The 19,227-nt window shown below is 41.2% G+C and overlaps 1 protein-coding gene across 6 annotated transcripts in view; it reads left to right on the forward strand.

The window, feature by feature from the left end:
* The window catches only part of PARD3B (par-3 family cell polarity regulator beta), a 734,574-nt gene that overhangs the window by 451,363 nt on the left and 263,984 nt on the right, over positions 1–19,227 (forward strand). For 4 of the 6 annotated variants that reach the window (XM_053281561.1, XM_053281583.1, XM_053281570.1 and 1 more), the window contains 2 exons: positions 2,956–3,162; positions 4,650–4,908. In XM_053281561.1, coding sequence (XP_053137536.1) covers positions 2,956–3,162; positions 4,650–4,908 — 466 coding nt within the window. The remainder of the gene's footprint in view (positions 1–2,955; positions 3,163–4,649; positions 4,909–19,227) is intronic. The other 2 variants (XM_053281579.1, XM_053281603.1) reach the window with 1 other exon arrangement.

Consider the following 19,227-nt stretch of genomic DNA (forward strand, 5'->3'; position numbering starts at 1 on the left):
AGGCTGCACACAATTGCAATTTGGAATATCCCCCCAGAGCTGCCAGTAGTTAGAGAGGGAACTGTCATTTGCCTTACAATATACAAGATATACATACAGGAGAGCCTCATTAATTGCGGACCTGACATTCACGTTTTCGCATATTTGCAGCTGGATAATTGTTACCCAACCTCATTATATGTGGGGGGAGGCAGCAAAAAAGGGGTTAATTTTCATGTATCTTCAGGTCAGAGTGGGTGGAAATGACCTCTGAGGTCATTTCTGCCCCCTATTTTGTGTAACAGAGCTATTTTCTGGCTCGTTTTTGGTTTTGTTCTTTCTTTTTTTTAAAGTGATTTTTCACACAAAACCCCCTGAAAATTTGAGCATTGGTGGGGGCATTGCTGGACAGCTGGGGACAGACTCAGCACGGTAGGGCACTCGCCCCCTGCATTTTTAGGGCCATTTTACCCATTTTCCAACTTTTCCCCCAACCTCTGGGAACCTAAGCCCTGTGATCCCACAGGTGTAATTACTCAGCATTCACGGTTTCCTTATCCGCAGTAATTGCAGAGAACAGAACCCCCATGAATACTGAGGTTCTCCTGTACTTGTCTTTTAAGAGAAACTCTCAAAAATGGACTTTGTGCAGTTTATTATTTAGGTACAATATAGTACTTCAGCAGGTACCATGCAGAAATTCTTGAGCTATCTTGAGGAAGTTGGTTCAGTTGCTACTGAAGAAGAGCCATCTGCCTTGTAACACTTCACTAAACTGTTCTTAAGTATGTCTTTCCGGGCTTGTTCTTCTCATTGTTCTTGTGTAGTGCCTTCCCTTTCTTCTCTCCGGCACATACGGTTCTCCAGGCTTGCTCTGGCTTCTCTTGTGTTTGTCCTGTTCATATGGACAGAGGCGTTCTTTCTCACGGACCTTGAAGATCTGGTCTGTGGTCTCCTGTCTTGGGGAGGGCCTCCAAGTGTCCGGGGGGGGGCCTCCACAAAGGCCTGCCCCCACCCCCACTAATCTTTGCAATTTTCACCGCCATTATTTGCGCAGCCAAGGGGTGGGGAAGGTGAGCTAAGCAGGCCTCCCCAGCTCCCAGCTCTGTGACTTGCGCTGCTGCAGTCTTATAAAAGGCTTCCTGTGGGAAGCATGGAGCCTCTTCCACCCTCACAGCCCGTCCCCGCTGCTGCCCCGCCTTGGGCTGAACTGGATTCTGCTTTGCTACTAACAATTAGACGCCTGCTTCAAGCTCCACCACCAGCAGCCATGCCAGACTGAGGGCAAAGCTGCTGCTGCTGCTGCCGCCTGGGTTGCCTAGCTCTCCTGCTTAGCTGCAGCCACGTGCCTCTCTCACAGGCTGCCTGTCACCCAACAACAAGGAAGCGAGCAGCAGAATCTCTTCTCTCCAGTGGGAGAGGGAAGGAAGCAGTGCAACTTTGCACCAGCCAGGTGAATGGGAGCCAGAGACAGAGGGCGGCTTCCCAGGCTGGCTGTTGCATTTTCTCTTGTCAGTAGCTGACGCCAGCGTCCGCCTCCCTGAATTGAGAGGCTCGAGCAAGTGTGCCCTCTAAGGCTCTGAAGAGCACACACATGGCCCCGGGGTTTCCTTTGTCCCCAACCCGTCAAGTGGCAAATCGCGAAATTAAATCAAAGTATTTTGAGGGCTGCAAAAGTCTCAAAGCGAGAAAGGAATGCCCGCCACTGTGTCAGAGGGAGAAAATCATTAAAGCCTGGGGAGAGGAGTGGAGAACTTGTTAAGCTGAAGAAGAACCGTATTTACAGTCTGAAATTGCAAAGAGCTGGAGGGCAGGATGGGAAATGGGGTGGACGAAACTAATGAGCCTTCAGGATTTTATTTAAAGTAGCAGCGCATAATACTGGCTGGAGAGAGCAAGGTTTCAGGTGCAAGATGCCTAGTGAATGGAGGGGCAGCGGGGAGAGGAGATGGTGTCAAATCAGGGGGTGGGACTTGGTGGTGGTGGTTGGAGGCTTCCCTGCACAGCGGGAGACTGCTTCCCTCCTTCTCAAAGCCTCGTGGTCTGGATGCAACTTAGGCCTCCTTCTGCCACATAAATAGCTGCAAAAATTGCAAAGAGAGTGGCGAGGTGGCTACATGCAAGTTTTGGCAGGCTTTATTAAAAAAATAAGGGGAGGACTCACAGCGGGTGCGGGCCTCCGAAGCCCTTCCAGTCCGGGCTCCAAAATGACCTAGGTGTGCCACTGCATATGGAACCTTGTGCTCTGATGCTGCTCTCCAAGCCATATGCATTTTAATCCCCTCCTGCTCTTCAAAAGCCCTTGCTCTGTTCTTCAGGGACCTCCCATAGCAATTCCCTTTGCTGATTTAAACTAGGCAGTAGTGGAGCTTCCACATAAAACAATATGGCTTGCTCTCCAAAAAATGTTTCTCGATGTGAAGATATCTCCAAGAAAGTGTCATGTAATTAGGTTTGAAATTGCTGTCATGAAGTTATTAATAGTAGTAATTTCTTAAATGAAGCGCCTGAGCAATAAAAGAGAATTACAGATATGTCTCTGTGTATCTGGAAAACAGGTTTAGGATTTTTGTGGCTATAGTAGGAAAACAGTTTCCTTTTGTAAAACCAGTATCCATTCATCTTAACAAAATCCTGTGTCAGTTGTGAAATTAGGTTGGGATCCTGATGGAATAGCTCCTTTTAGCTCCGCTCTTTTAGATTCTCTGCAGACCCAGAATAAGAGTTCTGTATTTGAGTTGTATATGCTTCCAGCCTTCATGCTTTATGTTTTCTGTACCTATGAGGTTTACAAATCTAATTTATTAGACTTAAAAGCTCTGGTTAGTTTTGGAGAGCAAGAGGTGACTTACAGTTGTGCAACTGCAGGATCTAATATTTTATAGGCGTACCAAGTGAGTTCTTTTCTAAACCATGTGCATGTTGTAGTTTTATTACTACTTTGTGTAGATTAAATATTTCTTTCTCTTCCTTTAGAGCCTCCTGGCAAGGATATTGGTCCCACCCTGGGTTTAAAGAAGTCAAGCTCTCTGGAGAGTCTCCAGACAGCTGTTGCTGAAGTGAAAAAGAATGAGCTTCCTTTCTATAGGCCCAGACCTCACATGGTCCGTGGTAGAGGGTGTAATGAGAGTTTCAGAGCTGCCATTGACAAGTCTTACGATGGACCTGAAGATATGGCAGAAGGTACATATTTAAGACCATTTATATTCTTTAGTACAGTCATCCCTTGCCAACCGCGCGGGTTCTGTTCCGGAAAAACCTCATGGTTGGAGAATTTGTAGTAGATGAGCCATTGAAATCAATGGCAAACAGGGTTAGGGGAGTCACAGTCGCAAAAGGACTGCGAAATACAGTCAAAATAGTAAAAGTACAGTAAAATACCGTTTTTAAAAACCCCAGAAATCATCCCTGGCTCCTAGAAATCACCCCTTGACCCCCGGAAATCACACAAAAACACCCCAAAGTTGCCAAAAAACCTCACCAAACCGTGGATACTTGGATCGCATTTGGCAAGACCTCCTACAATTCCCCAGTCACAGATACTCAAAACCGTGATTGGGAAACCCACGGTTTGCGAGGGATGACTGTATCAGCAAATTGATGTTTCTGTGTGCTGGATTGTGTACTTCTTTCCGCTTTGTTTTAAAATACTTCAGTATTTTGAACAAAGATGTGAATTCGGCATGTGTTGTACTGGGTGCTAGTTATGCTTTTTACATAATAATGGAGAGGGACCTATAGATTACTGTGGGAACTATAATAGAGCCCTGGTTTTGGTATCATTCTGGCATGTCTGGAAGTGTGGCTGGAGTACAGATATGCATGGAGAAGCTTTGTCCTGAGTTGGGTCATCCTGGTCCATGCTTCTCATTATATCTGACATGGGCTTTGCAGCCTGTTTCTCTGCCGTTCCACCATGAATGTACGTGTGTGTGTGTGTGTGTGTACACACATGCATACATGCTCCTCAATTTCTCTTTGTGACCTTTCCCATTCCCATCTGTGCACTGCCACAATAATCTCAACCTTTTAACACTTAAAACCCACATTTAATTTCTATAAATATACCTGTCTTTGTTGTTTTCATCCTTCTCTGATTTTTGCCCTTTTCACTTTCTCCATCTTGTAAAAACAAAAATGAAAAGACGTAGTGATGCTGCTGATGTTGTCTACTCTAGGAAACATCTCAATCTAACTGTGGGTTACAACCCATCAGTTGGAAACCAGTTAACTGAAATACCCAGCCAGGAGTCTCAGTAAGCTGCCCCTTAGAAAGTTGGTGTATGGGATTTTACTTTCCTGGTCTAGCTATGGTCACAATATGTGTGCTCATACATTTTGAAGTCCATTGCTCTGTTAGTTCTTTGACTGGCATAACCTCTGACTCTGCATGTCTCAAGAGATAATATATATATTTTTAAAAATCATAAAGCTTGACAATATCTAGTTATTACCAAATATAGTAACTTGAAAATAAGAAGCCGTAATGTGTGTGTTCTTAATTTACAGCAGAACCTTTTGGAATTAGCTGTATATGTTTTATGGCTTCTTCAATGTATGCAGTTCAATGGAGCGATTCTTACTGCATCTCTGCAATTTTGATTTTTATATTTTCTTCATAAATATGTGCTTACTGTCTGTGCTTACTGATGATCCTTCTCCTTCTGTAGATGGTTTGTCGGATAAAAGCTCACTCTCTGGTCAGGAAGCTCAGAACTCTGAATTGGCCCATCATGTGAACTCTGATTTAGAGGATCCAGAAGGCAAGGCAAAGAAACACAAAAAGGCTAAAGAGAAACTGAAAATAAAAGAAAAGAATAAAAAAGCTAATTTGAAGAACAAATCTAAAATTAAAGAAAAGAACAAGAAAGAAGAAAATGAAGATCCAGACAGAAAAACCAAGAAGAAAAGCTTAGGTGCCATGTTGAGGTAAAAGAACTTATTACATTTTTCTTTTTCATATTAACACAATTAACTGATTTTTGTTGCTTTTTGTCTGATGCCACCCGGTGAATGTCAGCTGTTAATTTTAAAGAACACACATTCTCATAAAATATAAATCACAAATGCAGTTGATCCGGAAAAAACAGCAAAACTAGTTAAAAATTAATATAATATAAAATTAATCATAGATTATAATTAATATAATCTGCTTAATATAAGGGAATCGCCACTCTAAAGGGTTCCTTTTCCTACCTAAGAAAAGTATTTCCTACCCAAGTCTTCGGTTCAGTTATATTTTGGCTGGTATGAGGAAGTATACCTGCTAATGTCATATTTCTGTGAAATAACAGAAAAGTATTCCTGTAAAAAAAATATGGAGAAGTCAGAATTAAAAGGAGGTGAATGTTTGGCTGGACTAGTAGCCAAGATGTGTTACTGAAGGGGAAAGCTGCTATTTACTTGTCGGCTCTGGATATTACTTTGGAGAATTATTTGGTTTCTTGCTAAGGGTTACTTCCACCTTAAATTTTGTCAGGGTGGATATGGTTCAGAAAAACCATTATACAAATCATTCTACGACAACTGTGCAAAATGCATTGTTGTTGTTTTTACATAGAGCAGGAACTTTAATCTTGCACATTCTTATGACAACCCCCAACCAAGGCAATTTGGGTCAGTGTAAAGACGGTAATCCGTTTGTCACTTTCTGGGTGCTTAACTGTGCTTAATGCAGTGCTTGATCATCCAAAAGGGTGTTATGTGAAAGCATATCCTTGAGTCTGCTATATGATGGGCATTAAGTTCTTAATTTGCAGCCTGGTTAGTTTAGTTATCTGACCTGAAATCATCTCAGTGTACTTTTCTACTGCAAAGCCTAAGTTTTGACTTCATTTTTAAATTAAGTTTAATAAAAATGGAACCTTTTAAATCACCAAGAGAATGTGACATCTGTCACGGTACACTGTTGCTCTGTGGTCAGATCCCAAAGCAGTTGTTAGAGGAATGGTGTATAATAAATGTAATGCGACTGTGGCCCTGTTATTACCTTTTCCAGATAGTGGTTGTAAAATTCCTGGGTTTACCCTTCACTTTTTATGTGTATGAAGGTAAGTTAGCTAATGGACTGCAACCATTCCAATGAAATTTTAATAGCTAGCTCCCTATAGACAGAGGCCAATAGGCTGCAGTCACAATGTTTTGCTTTATAAAGCATAGACCAACGGTGTATCTGGCATTTTCAGTGGAAAGAGGATGAAAGCATAACCATGATTGTAGAATATAGAGCCCCCAAACCTCTTGCTATATTTTCAGTCTGGATGAAGAAACTTAAAAGAGCACCATTAGTGTCAATGAAGCACCCTCTCTCTTTCTTTCTCTCCCCCTCCCTCTCTGTCTCCAGAATTGAATGTGATTGATTTTGTTAATGGTAATGGTGCTGCTGGGAGTATTCATAGACATTCCTGATACATACTAGAGTTGTGTTTCAGTGTAGAACTGTTTTGTGTTACTGTATTAAGTGTGCAGGAGCAATTAATAATGTACCCTAATATGTGTTATATCTACTATTTTCCTACCAACGATTGTAGAGTATTTGTTCTCTCTTTCGAACTCTCTCTTTCACAGTATGATACATTTATTTCCTGTTTAATTTGCTAGTTTTGCTTTGATCTAAGCACCTGAGTGATTTTACTTTTTCATTTTTGCTGGAAGACAAACATTTCCATTACTAAATACAGACTACTTTTGCAACTGTACTTTTTATGGCCACTGGCATTGACTCTGTATTAATATTGCTGTATAAGCAGCATAATATTAATGCATTGACTTCTATTAATGCCTAGCCTCTATGAGCACTGATCAAGAGGGACGCATATACAGCAGTGGGTAGCCATGCTGGACCTTTTGTGTATATCTGCAGAGATCATTAGTGCTGTCAGCTTTGAAGGTGCCAGTATCCAAGGATGGGGAGCCTGTCTCAAGAATCTGCTGCCCCTTCCCCCCTCAAAGATTCAACCCCATACCCACTTCAGGTGGTGATAAATGCACAGTTCCACATTAAATAATTTTTTGTGCCTTTTGATGTAGGTCAGAAGGCAATGGAAATAAAAGCATACATTGGTGCTGCAAAGTGAGAACTAAATTATAACCATAAGCTGTTTAGAAGGTTTTGTGAAGCCTTCATTTTTAATTTTTCTTCCTCTTGAGTTATATCTGCTATACAAAACTGCCAGTACTTAAATAGAACTACCATGTTTTAGTGACTGCAAGCAAAAGGGATGGTTGCCATAATTAATGTGAAAATATGCTTTTTAAAAAAATCCTGAGCGCTTTGAAACCCTCCTCTTTTCCCCAGAAACTTGATTACTCCTTAGTTCAGCTTATAGTTTGTGAAAAGCAAAGACAAGAGGAATCTTTTCATATTAAAAATGTCCATGTACACAATGCTAAAGGTTTATTTGTTTAATTAGGGTTCTATTCTTCTCTTAGCATGCATGCATGCATAAATCTCATTAATGTTAACTAGTTAGGCCAGTGCATCATAGGAGAGTACAGCTTTCTGACTCATTAATGTACGTTGATAATAAGATGACCTATATTTGCAGAGCAAATCAGGCCAGACTTCTAACTTGTGTATGGTAGAGAGAAAAGGACTAGCGAACAAAACTTTTGATTTTGAAAAAAGCAGATCAGTATATATACTTTTTTTAAAAGTTGCTTATGTACTTTGTGCTCAAATTGCTGAAGCCTGATAACTCCTTTCTGAGCATTTGCTTTAAGGGCAACTGATATACTCTGTAAGCATGCAATCCTGTGTGCAGGTGTGAGTGTGTACAACTCTGGACAGGACTGCCACCCAAATTTATGCAATCTTTGATTTTCATCTTTTTACTTTTAAATTGGGGTTTCTGGGGGAGGAAGAGAGAAAGTATGTGTGTCTTGGAGTCAGGTAAATACAGTAGTTAATTTTTTCTGTACTAAAGGAAAGCTGCACAGGAGCAAGACTGTGGCAGGATGGGGGATTCAACCCCCAGCATAGTTATGATCCAGATTGGGGCCTCCCATGGCTCCTATTTGCCCCAGGAGGAAAATTCCCATCTAGACCTAGCCGAACATTGACATTATTTTGAAATCTGTTCTTTCCCTTTTTGTTCCTGCTGCCACATCTTTGTATTATTTTCCCTTCCTCTTATGCCTTCATTTGTCCATAGTGCAATTTCATCTGACAGTATGAGGGACACACATGATTTTCTTTATGACTGTCCATGATGTTATTAGTGGTAGTATGGGCCAATGAGGCCGGCCTATCAAGAAGAAGCAAAATGGCCCAGAGAACTTCAGCAGCAAAATTAATGCATTTGCAATGAATGCCAAACAATTATGGGAATGCAAGGGCATTTCAACATTTATGAATACAAACAAGGTAGGTCGCTTAGGTTCAGTCCTTGTTCCTTGTTGTGGTGAGCTCCTCCAGAGTAATGTGCAGATATCTATACCAACCGGGGCGTAACTACCATTAGGCAAGGGGAGACAGTCGTCTGGGGGACCCACTGCCTCGAGGGGCCCCCCAGAGGCACGTCACATGACTCCCCGCCCGTGTTGCACCCCCTATGAATTATGTTGAGTCTCTTGGAGATTGGCAGTAGCAGAGAGTAAAAAAACTAGATTCAATGTGAACTAGATATTCACCATATTGATAATGGGGATGTGGGTGTGAGTGCACTATATATTGTGAAGTGTGTTTGTGTGTGTATATCAGCGAGGGGCCCATTTTAAAATCTTGTCTCTGGGCCTACTCCAACCTTGCTACGCCCCTGACAACATAAACCCCAGTAAGTGATGCAGTTGTCATTTTCTTGATCCAATTTTTTTTAAAGGGGGACAGGTTATCTGATTCATGTTAAACAGCAAAATTATTTTGCACTGTACAGATTGTGTCTTCCTCTGAGAATGTCTCTTCTGCACCAAAGAAATTCCCTAAGTTAGTGATACAGGTACAGCACTAATGCAAGGCAGAAGCATAAGTACCTAATGTCTGTTTAATCATGATTACTGTTTCTACTCTCCTGTATAGAAAGATACTTGTTTTATTGACTAATGCTTCACAGAGTAATCAGACCAAAACAATATTAATTTTATAGTGCTTCTTCATAATGTTTGTTACTTCTCAATTCTTTATATTACATCATATTTTGTAAATGGATAGAGGCAGTCAAGAGGTATGTTCCTTTTGCTCACCTTTTATTTGCCATTAATGTGATAACTGCTTGGTTGTAAGACACAATAGTGAAATCTGCGAGGTTAAAGTACATCGCAAAAGGGACCACTTTTTGACGGTCAAAAAACTATGGAACCATTTCAGTTATTTCAGCCCCATCAAAACACTCCAGAATTCATTTCAAAGCATATGTAGCTGGACTTTGCCTAAACAGATATCAAAATAGGCTGTATGCATGTATGCCAATACCTTGAATTTTAAGTGATTGTGTGACTGACGTCCACACAAAATCCAAAATTCTCTTGCACATCTGCACTACAGTGACTATGCATCGGTAGCGTGGTAAGCTGTTAGTCCTAAAGTAACATGCTGTTAATCCTAAGAAATGGTTTAGCCTGCTCAAGGATGGCTGAGGACTTCAGCTGCAGATCAGAAAATCAGAATAAGTTATATGTAGAAACTTCCAAGGGCACAATCCACTGGCAATTGCAGTGGTGTAGCATTTGTCCACTAATGTTGGACTCATTTTTCCCTTTTATAAACTTGGTCATCTTTTACATCCAGACTAATGCTGTGCTGGTGCAAACACATTGCGCTAGCACAAACCGGTTTCAAAAGCTTGTTCCACTAACTTGGGAGCTTGCATTCCAGACTCGTGTTGCGCATGCCATGTACAACATGGTGCTCAATCTGTGGTGTATTGCCTGCTGCAAAACCCTCTTCCTCAGCCCATATATGTTGCAGGTAATGATGCACAGAATGTGATGTGTTAAAATAATTAATTTCTTTTTTTAAAAATACATTATGGAACTCCCTGCGCCTTGATCTTAGGCTTCCCTGTTTAATTTAAAATGAAAGTTGAAAACTTCTTTTGTTTCATCAGGCCTACCCCAACTCTATTTCTTCGTGACTGCCTTGTTTTAATAGTCTAATCCTGCATCTCTATAAATATAAATAAATATATGTATTTATATTTATATTTACTTATAGTTATATTTAAATAAATATTAATGAATTCTTATTTATTGCTATTATATTCATGTAATTTATAATAATATATTTATATGTATGTGTACAGATAGATAGATAAGTTTATTCAGTCATTGACCAGCAAACATTTACAATAAACGATTACGTATTTTACAAATAATATAACAAAACTTGGCCATAACAGAGATAACATCAGTGTCCACATTAGTTAAAAGATAATTTAAATAAAATTCATCAGACCGGCCAAGCAAATTATCTAACATAGGAGATATAAGTCTTAAATGGGGTTCACTATAAAAATCACAATAAAGAATAACATGCCAGGTGGATTCTATAACCCCTTTGCCACATGGGCAAAGTCGTAAAAATAGCGGAACTCCCTTAAACCTGCCATCCAATACTGCTGTAGGAAGAACATTTAAACATGCTAAAGAGAGGGCTCGTCTAAATTTAGGGACAAGCACCACATCAAAGTCCTTAGCTGGTTTAAGATTAATAGCTTGACTCCCTAAGTATAAACCCTGCTTGATCCATGCACCTTTTTGTTGAACTTCTATATCTATATGCTTAACTAACTTCCTGGCTTGCTCAATTCCTACAGTATGCAAATCCTCTGTGGAGAGGCCAAAAAAAAGAAAGAAAGAAAATTTACTCAACACAGCTCGTTTCCAGCTTGAATTAAAACCATCATTGATAGCCAAAGAGGCTAAACCCGCCTGTCCAAAACTCAATTTTAACCAAAACCGAAAAATACAGCACCAGTATAAGGATTTCAGCCTAATAAGCCCTACTTCTCTTCTGATGACAGCATTCGGAGCACAACACGGTACCTGCAAAATGCATCTGATAAACTTTGTCTGGATAGCCTCCAGTAGGGCAAAATTACTTGCAGGTCCCAGTTGGGCTCCATATAAGAGCAAAGGCAGTACTTTGGCTGTATAAAGTCTCACTGTCGCAGGTATAAAAGCAGCACCATGTGTAAAATGGTAAGATTTGATCTTATTTACAACCAATTGAGCAGACTGCCTGATGGAGTTAAAATGGGCATTTCTAGAGCCAACAGAGTGGGACGTAATTCCTAGATATTTAAAGGAATTAACTTGCTCAATCTTGTGTCCTTGTATGGACCAATTATAACGCCTAGCTCACTTGGTGAACACTAAGACTTTAGTTTTACTATAGTTTATTTCAATAGACTGACTCTTGGTTACAAAACGATGAGAACAGTCTTAGGCACGCTTAAGGCCTACAGGTGTCTGCGACATAATAGCCATGTCATCCGCATATAATAATATGGAGACATGCCTATCAGCTAACTTTGGTGGATGAATAGAAAGAGTGGACAAACAAGTGACCACAGAATTAACATAGATGTTAAACAAAGTAGGAGCAAGTATACAGCCCTGACGTACTCCTCTAAAAGTTGGAATTTCCAATGTTAACTCTCCAGTTGGGCCATAACAAACTTTCAAACAAGTATGCTTATGCAGACTAACAATAAGTTTGAGTAATCTTTTATTTATTCCAAGAGCTTCCAGTTTAGACCACAGTCTCTCTCTAGAAACCAAATCAAATGCAGCTTTAAGATCAATGAGTGCTACATAAAGTGCTTAACCTGGGAACCTAGAGTACTTCTCTGCCAGAAATTGAAGGGTAAAAGCATGTTCCGTGGTATACATTATATGTGTATATATAATACTATTTGTCGTACTATAATTATATAGTCTAAGTATTGGCATGATGTATAAGATGTGCAATGAGAATACAAGAGACTGCTCAGCTTCAAGCATCCCTGTGACTTCACACAGCTCCATAACCTTCTTGTATGTCTGCAACTTTAGTCATTTGCTAGTGCATCATTAGTCTGAATTTAAGCCACTATATTAATATCAACTAAAAATTAGAATGGGAGTTTCAAAATTCTGTATTTCATCATTTCTTAAAACATAAAATCACACCTCTTTTGCAAGATCGTCCTCTTATGAATCTTATCAGGTTTACTGCAATCATTTTACCTAAGCTGTTTAATTTATTGATTTGCATGAGAAATGTGTTGTACCCGCTGAGTGGTGAGTGCTGATTTGGTATGCAGCTTCCTAGTTCTGAGTGGATAACTAGCTTTAGTCCCTACTTACAATAACAACATTAAATTGGGTTTATTACATATCCTGTTTCAAAATTGTTATCACAAATATGTCTTGTAGAGGTATTCCTTAGTTTAGAGAGATCTGTGCAGCCTTGGGTTTTTGCTGGAGGAATTGCACTGCTAGGCAGTTTGTGAGATTTGCTCAATTTAGTAGCACGTCAAAATTTCAAGCTCTGTTAAAAATGTTGCACTAGAAAAATGTTTATATCAAGCTTACAAACATGTTTTCTCATTGGATACATGTTTTTACATTGTCAGCTGACTCTTGATTCTCTTTTCATTACTAGATTCTGAACTGAGACAGAAGTGGAATCTCATAGGTAGAGCCTAGCTTGCTTTTGTGGTTGATTTACACATATCAGTGCTTATCAGATGGTGTGCCCTGACACACTAGAATGTTGTGAGAATAGTAGAAATGTATTGCTGGACTGTAGTCCAGAGCAGCCAGAACAACAGCACTGGCTTACTAATTTTGAACTGGGGCCAGTGCAACTTTTGCACTGCTTGTAGCTGCAATGGACTTACAGTCCTTTCGTAGACCAATGTAAGTGTGATGGGTTTGCTTACAAGTATCTGATGCTGATCTGCCAGGGTTCAGCGTATCTTTGTAGTGACTGTTGATCTACCAGGTGCCCAGTGTTAGCTCCCTAAACAGGTCAAGCCAGCTCTGTTTTGTTGCTGGGAATAAAAGGCCAAGTTGAGCAAGCCTTGTAGTTGGATGACCAGCAAAGTGAAGTCCCTGGCTTCCTCCTTTCTGTGCTAGCAATCAGCTTTACAGAGATTGTTCCTGTACATTCAAGATCAGCAGCCCCTATCGTTAAACCACCACTTCACACCACGCAGTTGGACTGCCTCTTGTCAGTGGCGAAGAGGCCAAGAGTCAGTGATGAAGAGCCTTGACCAATGGTGAAGATTCCCTGCCTCTTTCAGTGGTGAAGAGGCCAAGGCCCTTGCTTGATAAATCTCCCTATAACTCTTTGTTAGGAGCACTGAGTGCTCTAAAAGTGAGAGCAGGGCAGGTTGAGTAATTTTCAACATCTGGGGCACACTTTTTGTCTTGATCGCAGTTGGAGTTTTTTTCACTTCACCTCGCTAATTGCAGGAGTGATAGGAGTGTGTGTTCCAGCTAGAACTCATACAAATTCGTTATAGAAAGTCATCCCACTGCTTCCATTGGACTGGCTTCCTATTTGGGGGTATGCATGCAGATTGGAGAGAGCAGACAGAATGTGTTTGGATTGGTAATAGTGGAGGAGGTAAAAAAAATTAAGACATCAAAGACTTTGTTGATATGACCAAATACATTATTGGATTGATGCAGAGACTGGATCATTTTAATTTATTATTGCATTTTTAATCTCACTCTTTCTCCAGGGACTTCCGGGTGGGAAATGTTGTTTTCCTTCTTTGTCATTACAGCATCCCTGTGAGGTTAGACTTGGAAACAGTGACTGGCCCAAGGTCAACCAGTAAACTTACTGACTGAGTAGGAAATTATGAACATTATAGAACTGGAGAAGGTGAAGAATAGGGTAACCAAAATGACCAGGGGCCTAGAGCACTTTCCTTACGAGGCAAGGCTACAACACCTGGGGCTTTTTAGTTTAGAAAAAAAATGACTGCAAGGAGACATGATAGGTCTATACAACCATGCTTGGTGTGGAAAAATTGATAGAGATAAAAATGTTTCCCTCTTTCATAACACTAGAACCAGGGGTCATCCCATGAAACTGCTTGTCAAGAAATTTAGGACTGACATGGAGGACAGGTCTATCAATGTTTCCTAGTCTGGTGGTTATAGGCCACCTCCAGCCTGAGAGACAAGATGCCTCTAAATACCATTTGTAGGGGATTAACAGCAGGAGAGAGGGCGTGTCCTCAGCTCTTGCTTGTGGGTTTCTCAGAGGCATCTGGTGGGCCATTGTGTGAAACAGGATGCTGAACTAGATAGGTTTTGGGCCTGATCCATCAGGGCTGTTGTTATGAACCCAGGTCTCCAATAAAATTCCTTTAAATATTAAGTTTTCATTAGTTTTTTAACACACGTGTATACTGGCAAATAATGAAATTTCAAGGTGGTTTACAATTAACAAAAACAATCCTATTAAAAACATTAATAAAATGCTTGGTTAAAGAAATATGTTTTTTAAGGACTTCTTAAAGGTCGCCAGACATGTTAGACCTCATATCTAGGCATAATGTTCATTATATTTCTTGCGGGCCAAACTACCCATTATGTTGCTGTTGTGAATGGGCCCTGACTTGCATATTGTTTTTGGCTTTGTGGTAGGGAAAGATTTTTGCCAGGGAGAAAGGAGGCTCAGTTGTAGTCCAGATTGAGATGCCTACAGCTGCCATAATAAGGTAAACTAAGCACCTCAGAACCGAACATGTTACTAACACAACATGTAGTTTGCTGTAAGACAATGAAAAAAGATTTTTAAAGACTCAGAGGCCACATACACTTTAGATCCTTACTCTCCCCTTCTTGGGGTGGGGGAACCAAGGTGTTTGTGCATGGCACTCATCTTTGGCTATTTTCTTCCCAGTCCAGATGAGATAAGCATATCCACAATCATATCTGGATTGTGTCTCATCCATAATCAGAGCTTGCATCTCATCCTTTGAGAAACATGGTCTCCTGTGTCATGCTGACTGTGCCTTTACTGAAAATTAATATTTCACTGGAATGCATTTTAACAACTAGAAGAATGCAGTCCAAATAGACCAAGGTTTAGCATAATGAAGCACTTACATCTGCAGTTTAATAACTGCTAGAGGCCCGAGTCCAACATTCAGCAAAGAAACTCAATAAACTCTGTCTACGCTATAAATATGCTATCTACCTTTTTTTTGGTCTGAATCTTTATTAAAGCAGTACATTTCACACATAATAAAAGGGCATGGAGAGCTAAAATGGAAACATTTAGGCCACCCGCTGGTTGAACCAGTGTATAATTTTGAATATTCTATTTCCTTGCCATTTTAAGCTCCCAGTTGCAGGAGACCTGGTAGATGATGAGTTTGAATAAAATCACTAGTAGTGCTAAATCAAAAGTTAAATTCTTAGTGAAGATGGATAAAGTTGCATCCAAGCTATAGGTTGTAGAGTCAACTAAAGGTCACCATAAAGGTGACTGTAGAGTCACCATTGCTTGACCTTAAATAACAATTCATTGATGTAGGTTTAACACTCATCCTTAATTTTAAAATTTGACATATTACTTACTTCTTTAGCTAACATATTTTTATACAACTCAAAACTTACGTCTCTGGGTGGTTTACAACAAAATAAAAACAGAAAAAGTAAAATATTAGTTAAAACAAAAAAAAAAGTTTAAAACATTATAACAATTTTAAACTTTAAATTTTTAAAAGTAATAGTTTAAAACAGTATTAAAACCATTAAAACAATATTAATTAAAAGTCTGGGTGAACAGATGCATCTTTAAAGACTTTTTAAAAGCTGTCAGAGATGGGGAGGCTCTTATTTCACTAGGGAGCACATTCCAAAGCCTCAGGGCAACAGCGGAGAAGGCCTGTCTCTGAGTGGCCACTAGGCGAGCCTTTGGCAACTGTAGATGGACCTCTCCTGATGATCTCAGTGGGTGGTGGTGGTCATGAGGAAGAAGATGTTCTCTTAAATACCCAGGGCCCAAGCCATTTAGGGCTTTATAGGTTATAACACCTTGTATATTGCCCGGAAACATATCAGCAGCCAGTGTATCTCCTTCAATACGGGAGTAATATGGTCTCTCCGAGATGACCCGGAGACCAACCTGGCTGCCTCATTCTGGACCAACTGTAGTTTCTGGACTACAAACAAGGGCAGCCCCACAAAGAGTGCATTGCAGTAATCCAGTCTGGAGGTTGCCAGCAGATGTATCACTGTTCTGAGGTAGTTTATCTCAAGAAATGGACGCAGCTGGCATATCAGCCAAAGCTGACAAAAGGCACTTCTGGCCACTGCCTCAACCTGGGACACCAGGGAGAGGCTTGGATCCAGAACCACCCCTAGACTGCATACCTGTTCCTTCCAGGGAAGTATGACCTCATACAGAACAGGCAGATCAAAATTGTTTCTTGAGTTTCAACTCCGCACAATGAGTACCTCTGTCTTATCTGGTTTCAGTCTCAGCTTGTTATCCCTCATCCAGCCCATCACCGCCTCCAGGCAGGCATTTAGGGAGGTTATGCCCTCTCCTGATGATGCTGACATGGAAAAATAGATTTGGGTGTCATCAGTATACTGATAGCACCCTGCACCAAATCTCCTGATGATCTCTCCCAGCGGTTTCATGTAGATGTTAAACAACATCAGAGACAATATGGAGCCCTGAGGCACACTATACAAAAGTTTGGATTTTGAAGAAGAGCAGTCTCCAAGGGACACCATCTGGAACCTGCCAGAGAGGTTAGGAGTGGAACCACTGCAAAGCAGTGCCTCCCACTCCCAACCCCTTCAGACACTCCAGGAGTATACTATGGTCAATAGTATCGAAAGCTGCCAAGAGGTCTAAAAGGACCAATAGAGTCACACTTCCTCTGTCAATTCCCAATAGGAGATCATCCATCAGGCCAACCAAGGCAATCTCCACCCCATAGCCTGCCCAAAAGCCAATCTGAAATGGCTCCATTCTGGAGCTGGGGAGCCACCACCCTCTCAATTACCTTGCCCAGCCACGGAAGGTTGGAGACAGGCCTGTAGTTGTTCGACTCTGAGGGATCCAAGGTAGGCTTCTTCAGTAGTGGTCTAATAAATGCCTCCTTAAGACAAGAAGGCATCCTTCTTTCAACTGAAGGACGTGGACGTTGGATATTTTTGTAGTTTTTGCTGAAATTTGTCTATGGCATGATCTTAAGCAGGCATCCCCAAACTGCGGCCCTCCAGATGTTGCTGAACTACAACTCCCAGCATACCCAGCCACAAAAATTGTGTCTAGGGATGCTGGGAGTTGTAGTTCAGCAACATCTGGAGGGCCGCAGTTTGGGGATGCCTGATCTTAAGTCATCATATGAAAAGTCCAAAATATTTACTGACACATAGTGGCTGACATACTAACTAACTATGTTAGCAGATATGTCTCTGAGGGTCACAGACCCCGTCAGGGACATATTTGCAAGTTGCACGGATCACTTCTAAGGATAGGAGAGATCAGTGAAAATTGCCCCTTGGGCATGACTGCTTGTGCTGCTGAAGCAAGAATACAGGTGCTAGAGGTATGCATCCTTTGAGTGAATGCATGGATTGTTACTTAGGATGTCAGCCAGTTTATTTACTAGTGCACCTGCCTACGTGTACATCTGTACTGCAAATTATTAAGATTGTTGGCCTGAAGAAATGTATCATTGTTGACTCTTTCCCATTGTAAGGGTGATACTATTGTAGGTGTTGTTACCTGTTGCCCCTTTCCGCTGGGAGTCAGCTGCCTCGGTTCTTAATTCTCCCTCAGCTTCAACTGCCAGACCTGAAGAAAATTCAGATAGGAATTATGATCTATAGAAGAGGCAGTGTCTGTTAAGGTTGCAAAAAAATCAAGGCTTGTGAGTTGAGGGAGAAAGATCCTCCTTCAACTCCAGCATGATTGGCTGTGTGGGCTGTCCTTCAGTCAGTAAGGAAGTCTGCACAGCCAGCTCCCCCTCCTCTCTGCAGTCTCACTCACTGCAAAGGACGCTCTCCATTACTTCTGAATTTGGGCAGGGCACAGGGCAGGGCACAGGGCACAGGGCAGGGCACAGGGCACAGAACCACGGGTCTGCATTACTTGTGAATGTGGCCACTGTCTTCCAGGGACAGACCTTTCATGAAACCAGTGAGGTAGTCATCTCAAGTGGTAGTTTGTGGGGGCATTTTCAGGGTGGCCAGATTCTCCCCACCACCTCATCTCCCTCCCTCTACTGCTTGGCACCATTGGTGCAGCTCTTGGTTGAGGAGTGGCACTGCTAGTGTTGCCTCCTAGCCTCCTCTTAGCACATCTTCCTATCTCCCTCTTGCTGGGTTAGTAACGTAAGGACAATGGAAGCAGAAGAGGACATGATGAGATGGCAACAGAGTAAATGAAGTGCTCCTCTTTGTCACTTCCCCTTACATTATTAACCTGGCATGAGGGTGATAGGAGAGTGCATTCCACCCTAGGAGAAGCAGGCAGCTGAGATGGTGGTAGGAGGTTGCATTTACCTGCATCTCCGGCTGTATGTGTAGTGAAGTGGCAGTGGTGGCTGTCACTGCCAGCACAAAGTAAAATGAATAAGTTCAAGTAGGGTAGGGAGGTGCCAGCTGGTGCCCTGTCTTAGGTGCACCAAGATATGGGGCCAATACTGTTGCCTCCCCCATCTCACTTGGAACTGGTAGTATGTATCCTAATTTAAGCGTTATGATATTCAAGATACTTGATTTACCAAGTATATAATCTCAAACTTTGTTTGGAGATATTTGATCAGTGCATGCTAAACTGGAAAGATGTCAGGATTTTAGGGTGAGAACTACTATTTTTTATTATTATTTCTTGTTTACACAGTCAGACAGGTGTTATTGACTGGTTTGTTTTATCCAGACATCGAGTCCTTCCCAAGGACCTGGGATGCCAGAATTTTATTGTCAATTGTTACAGATATCGTCGCAGAATATAGGCTGTTCCCAGTAAAGCTGCTTTTTGTAATTGGCTGATGGTGATTTCTGTGGCCCCTATGGTGTTGAGGTGCTCTTCAAGGTCTTTTGGAACTGCACCCAGGGCGCCAATTACCACTGGGATTATTTTGGTCTTTTTCTGCCACAACCTTTCAATTTCCATTTGTAGATCTTTGTATTTGGTGATTTTTTCTATTTCTTTTTCTTCTATTCTGCTATCTCCTGGTATTGCTATGTCGATTATTTTCACTTGTTTTTCTTTCTTCTCAACTACAGTTATATCTGGTGTATTGTGTGGCAGATGTTTGTCTGTTTGTAGTCGGA

This window comes from Hemicordylus capensis, chromosome 1 (assembly GCF_027244095.1).
Source record: "Hemicordylus capensis ecotype Gifberg chromosome 1, rHemCap1.1.pri, whole genome shotgun sequence".
NCBI classification, from domain to species: domain Eukaryota; kingdom Metazoa; phylum Chordata; class Lepidosauria; order Squamata; family Cordylidae; genus Hemicordylus; species Hemicordylus capensis.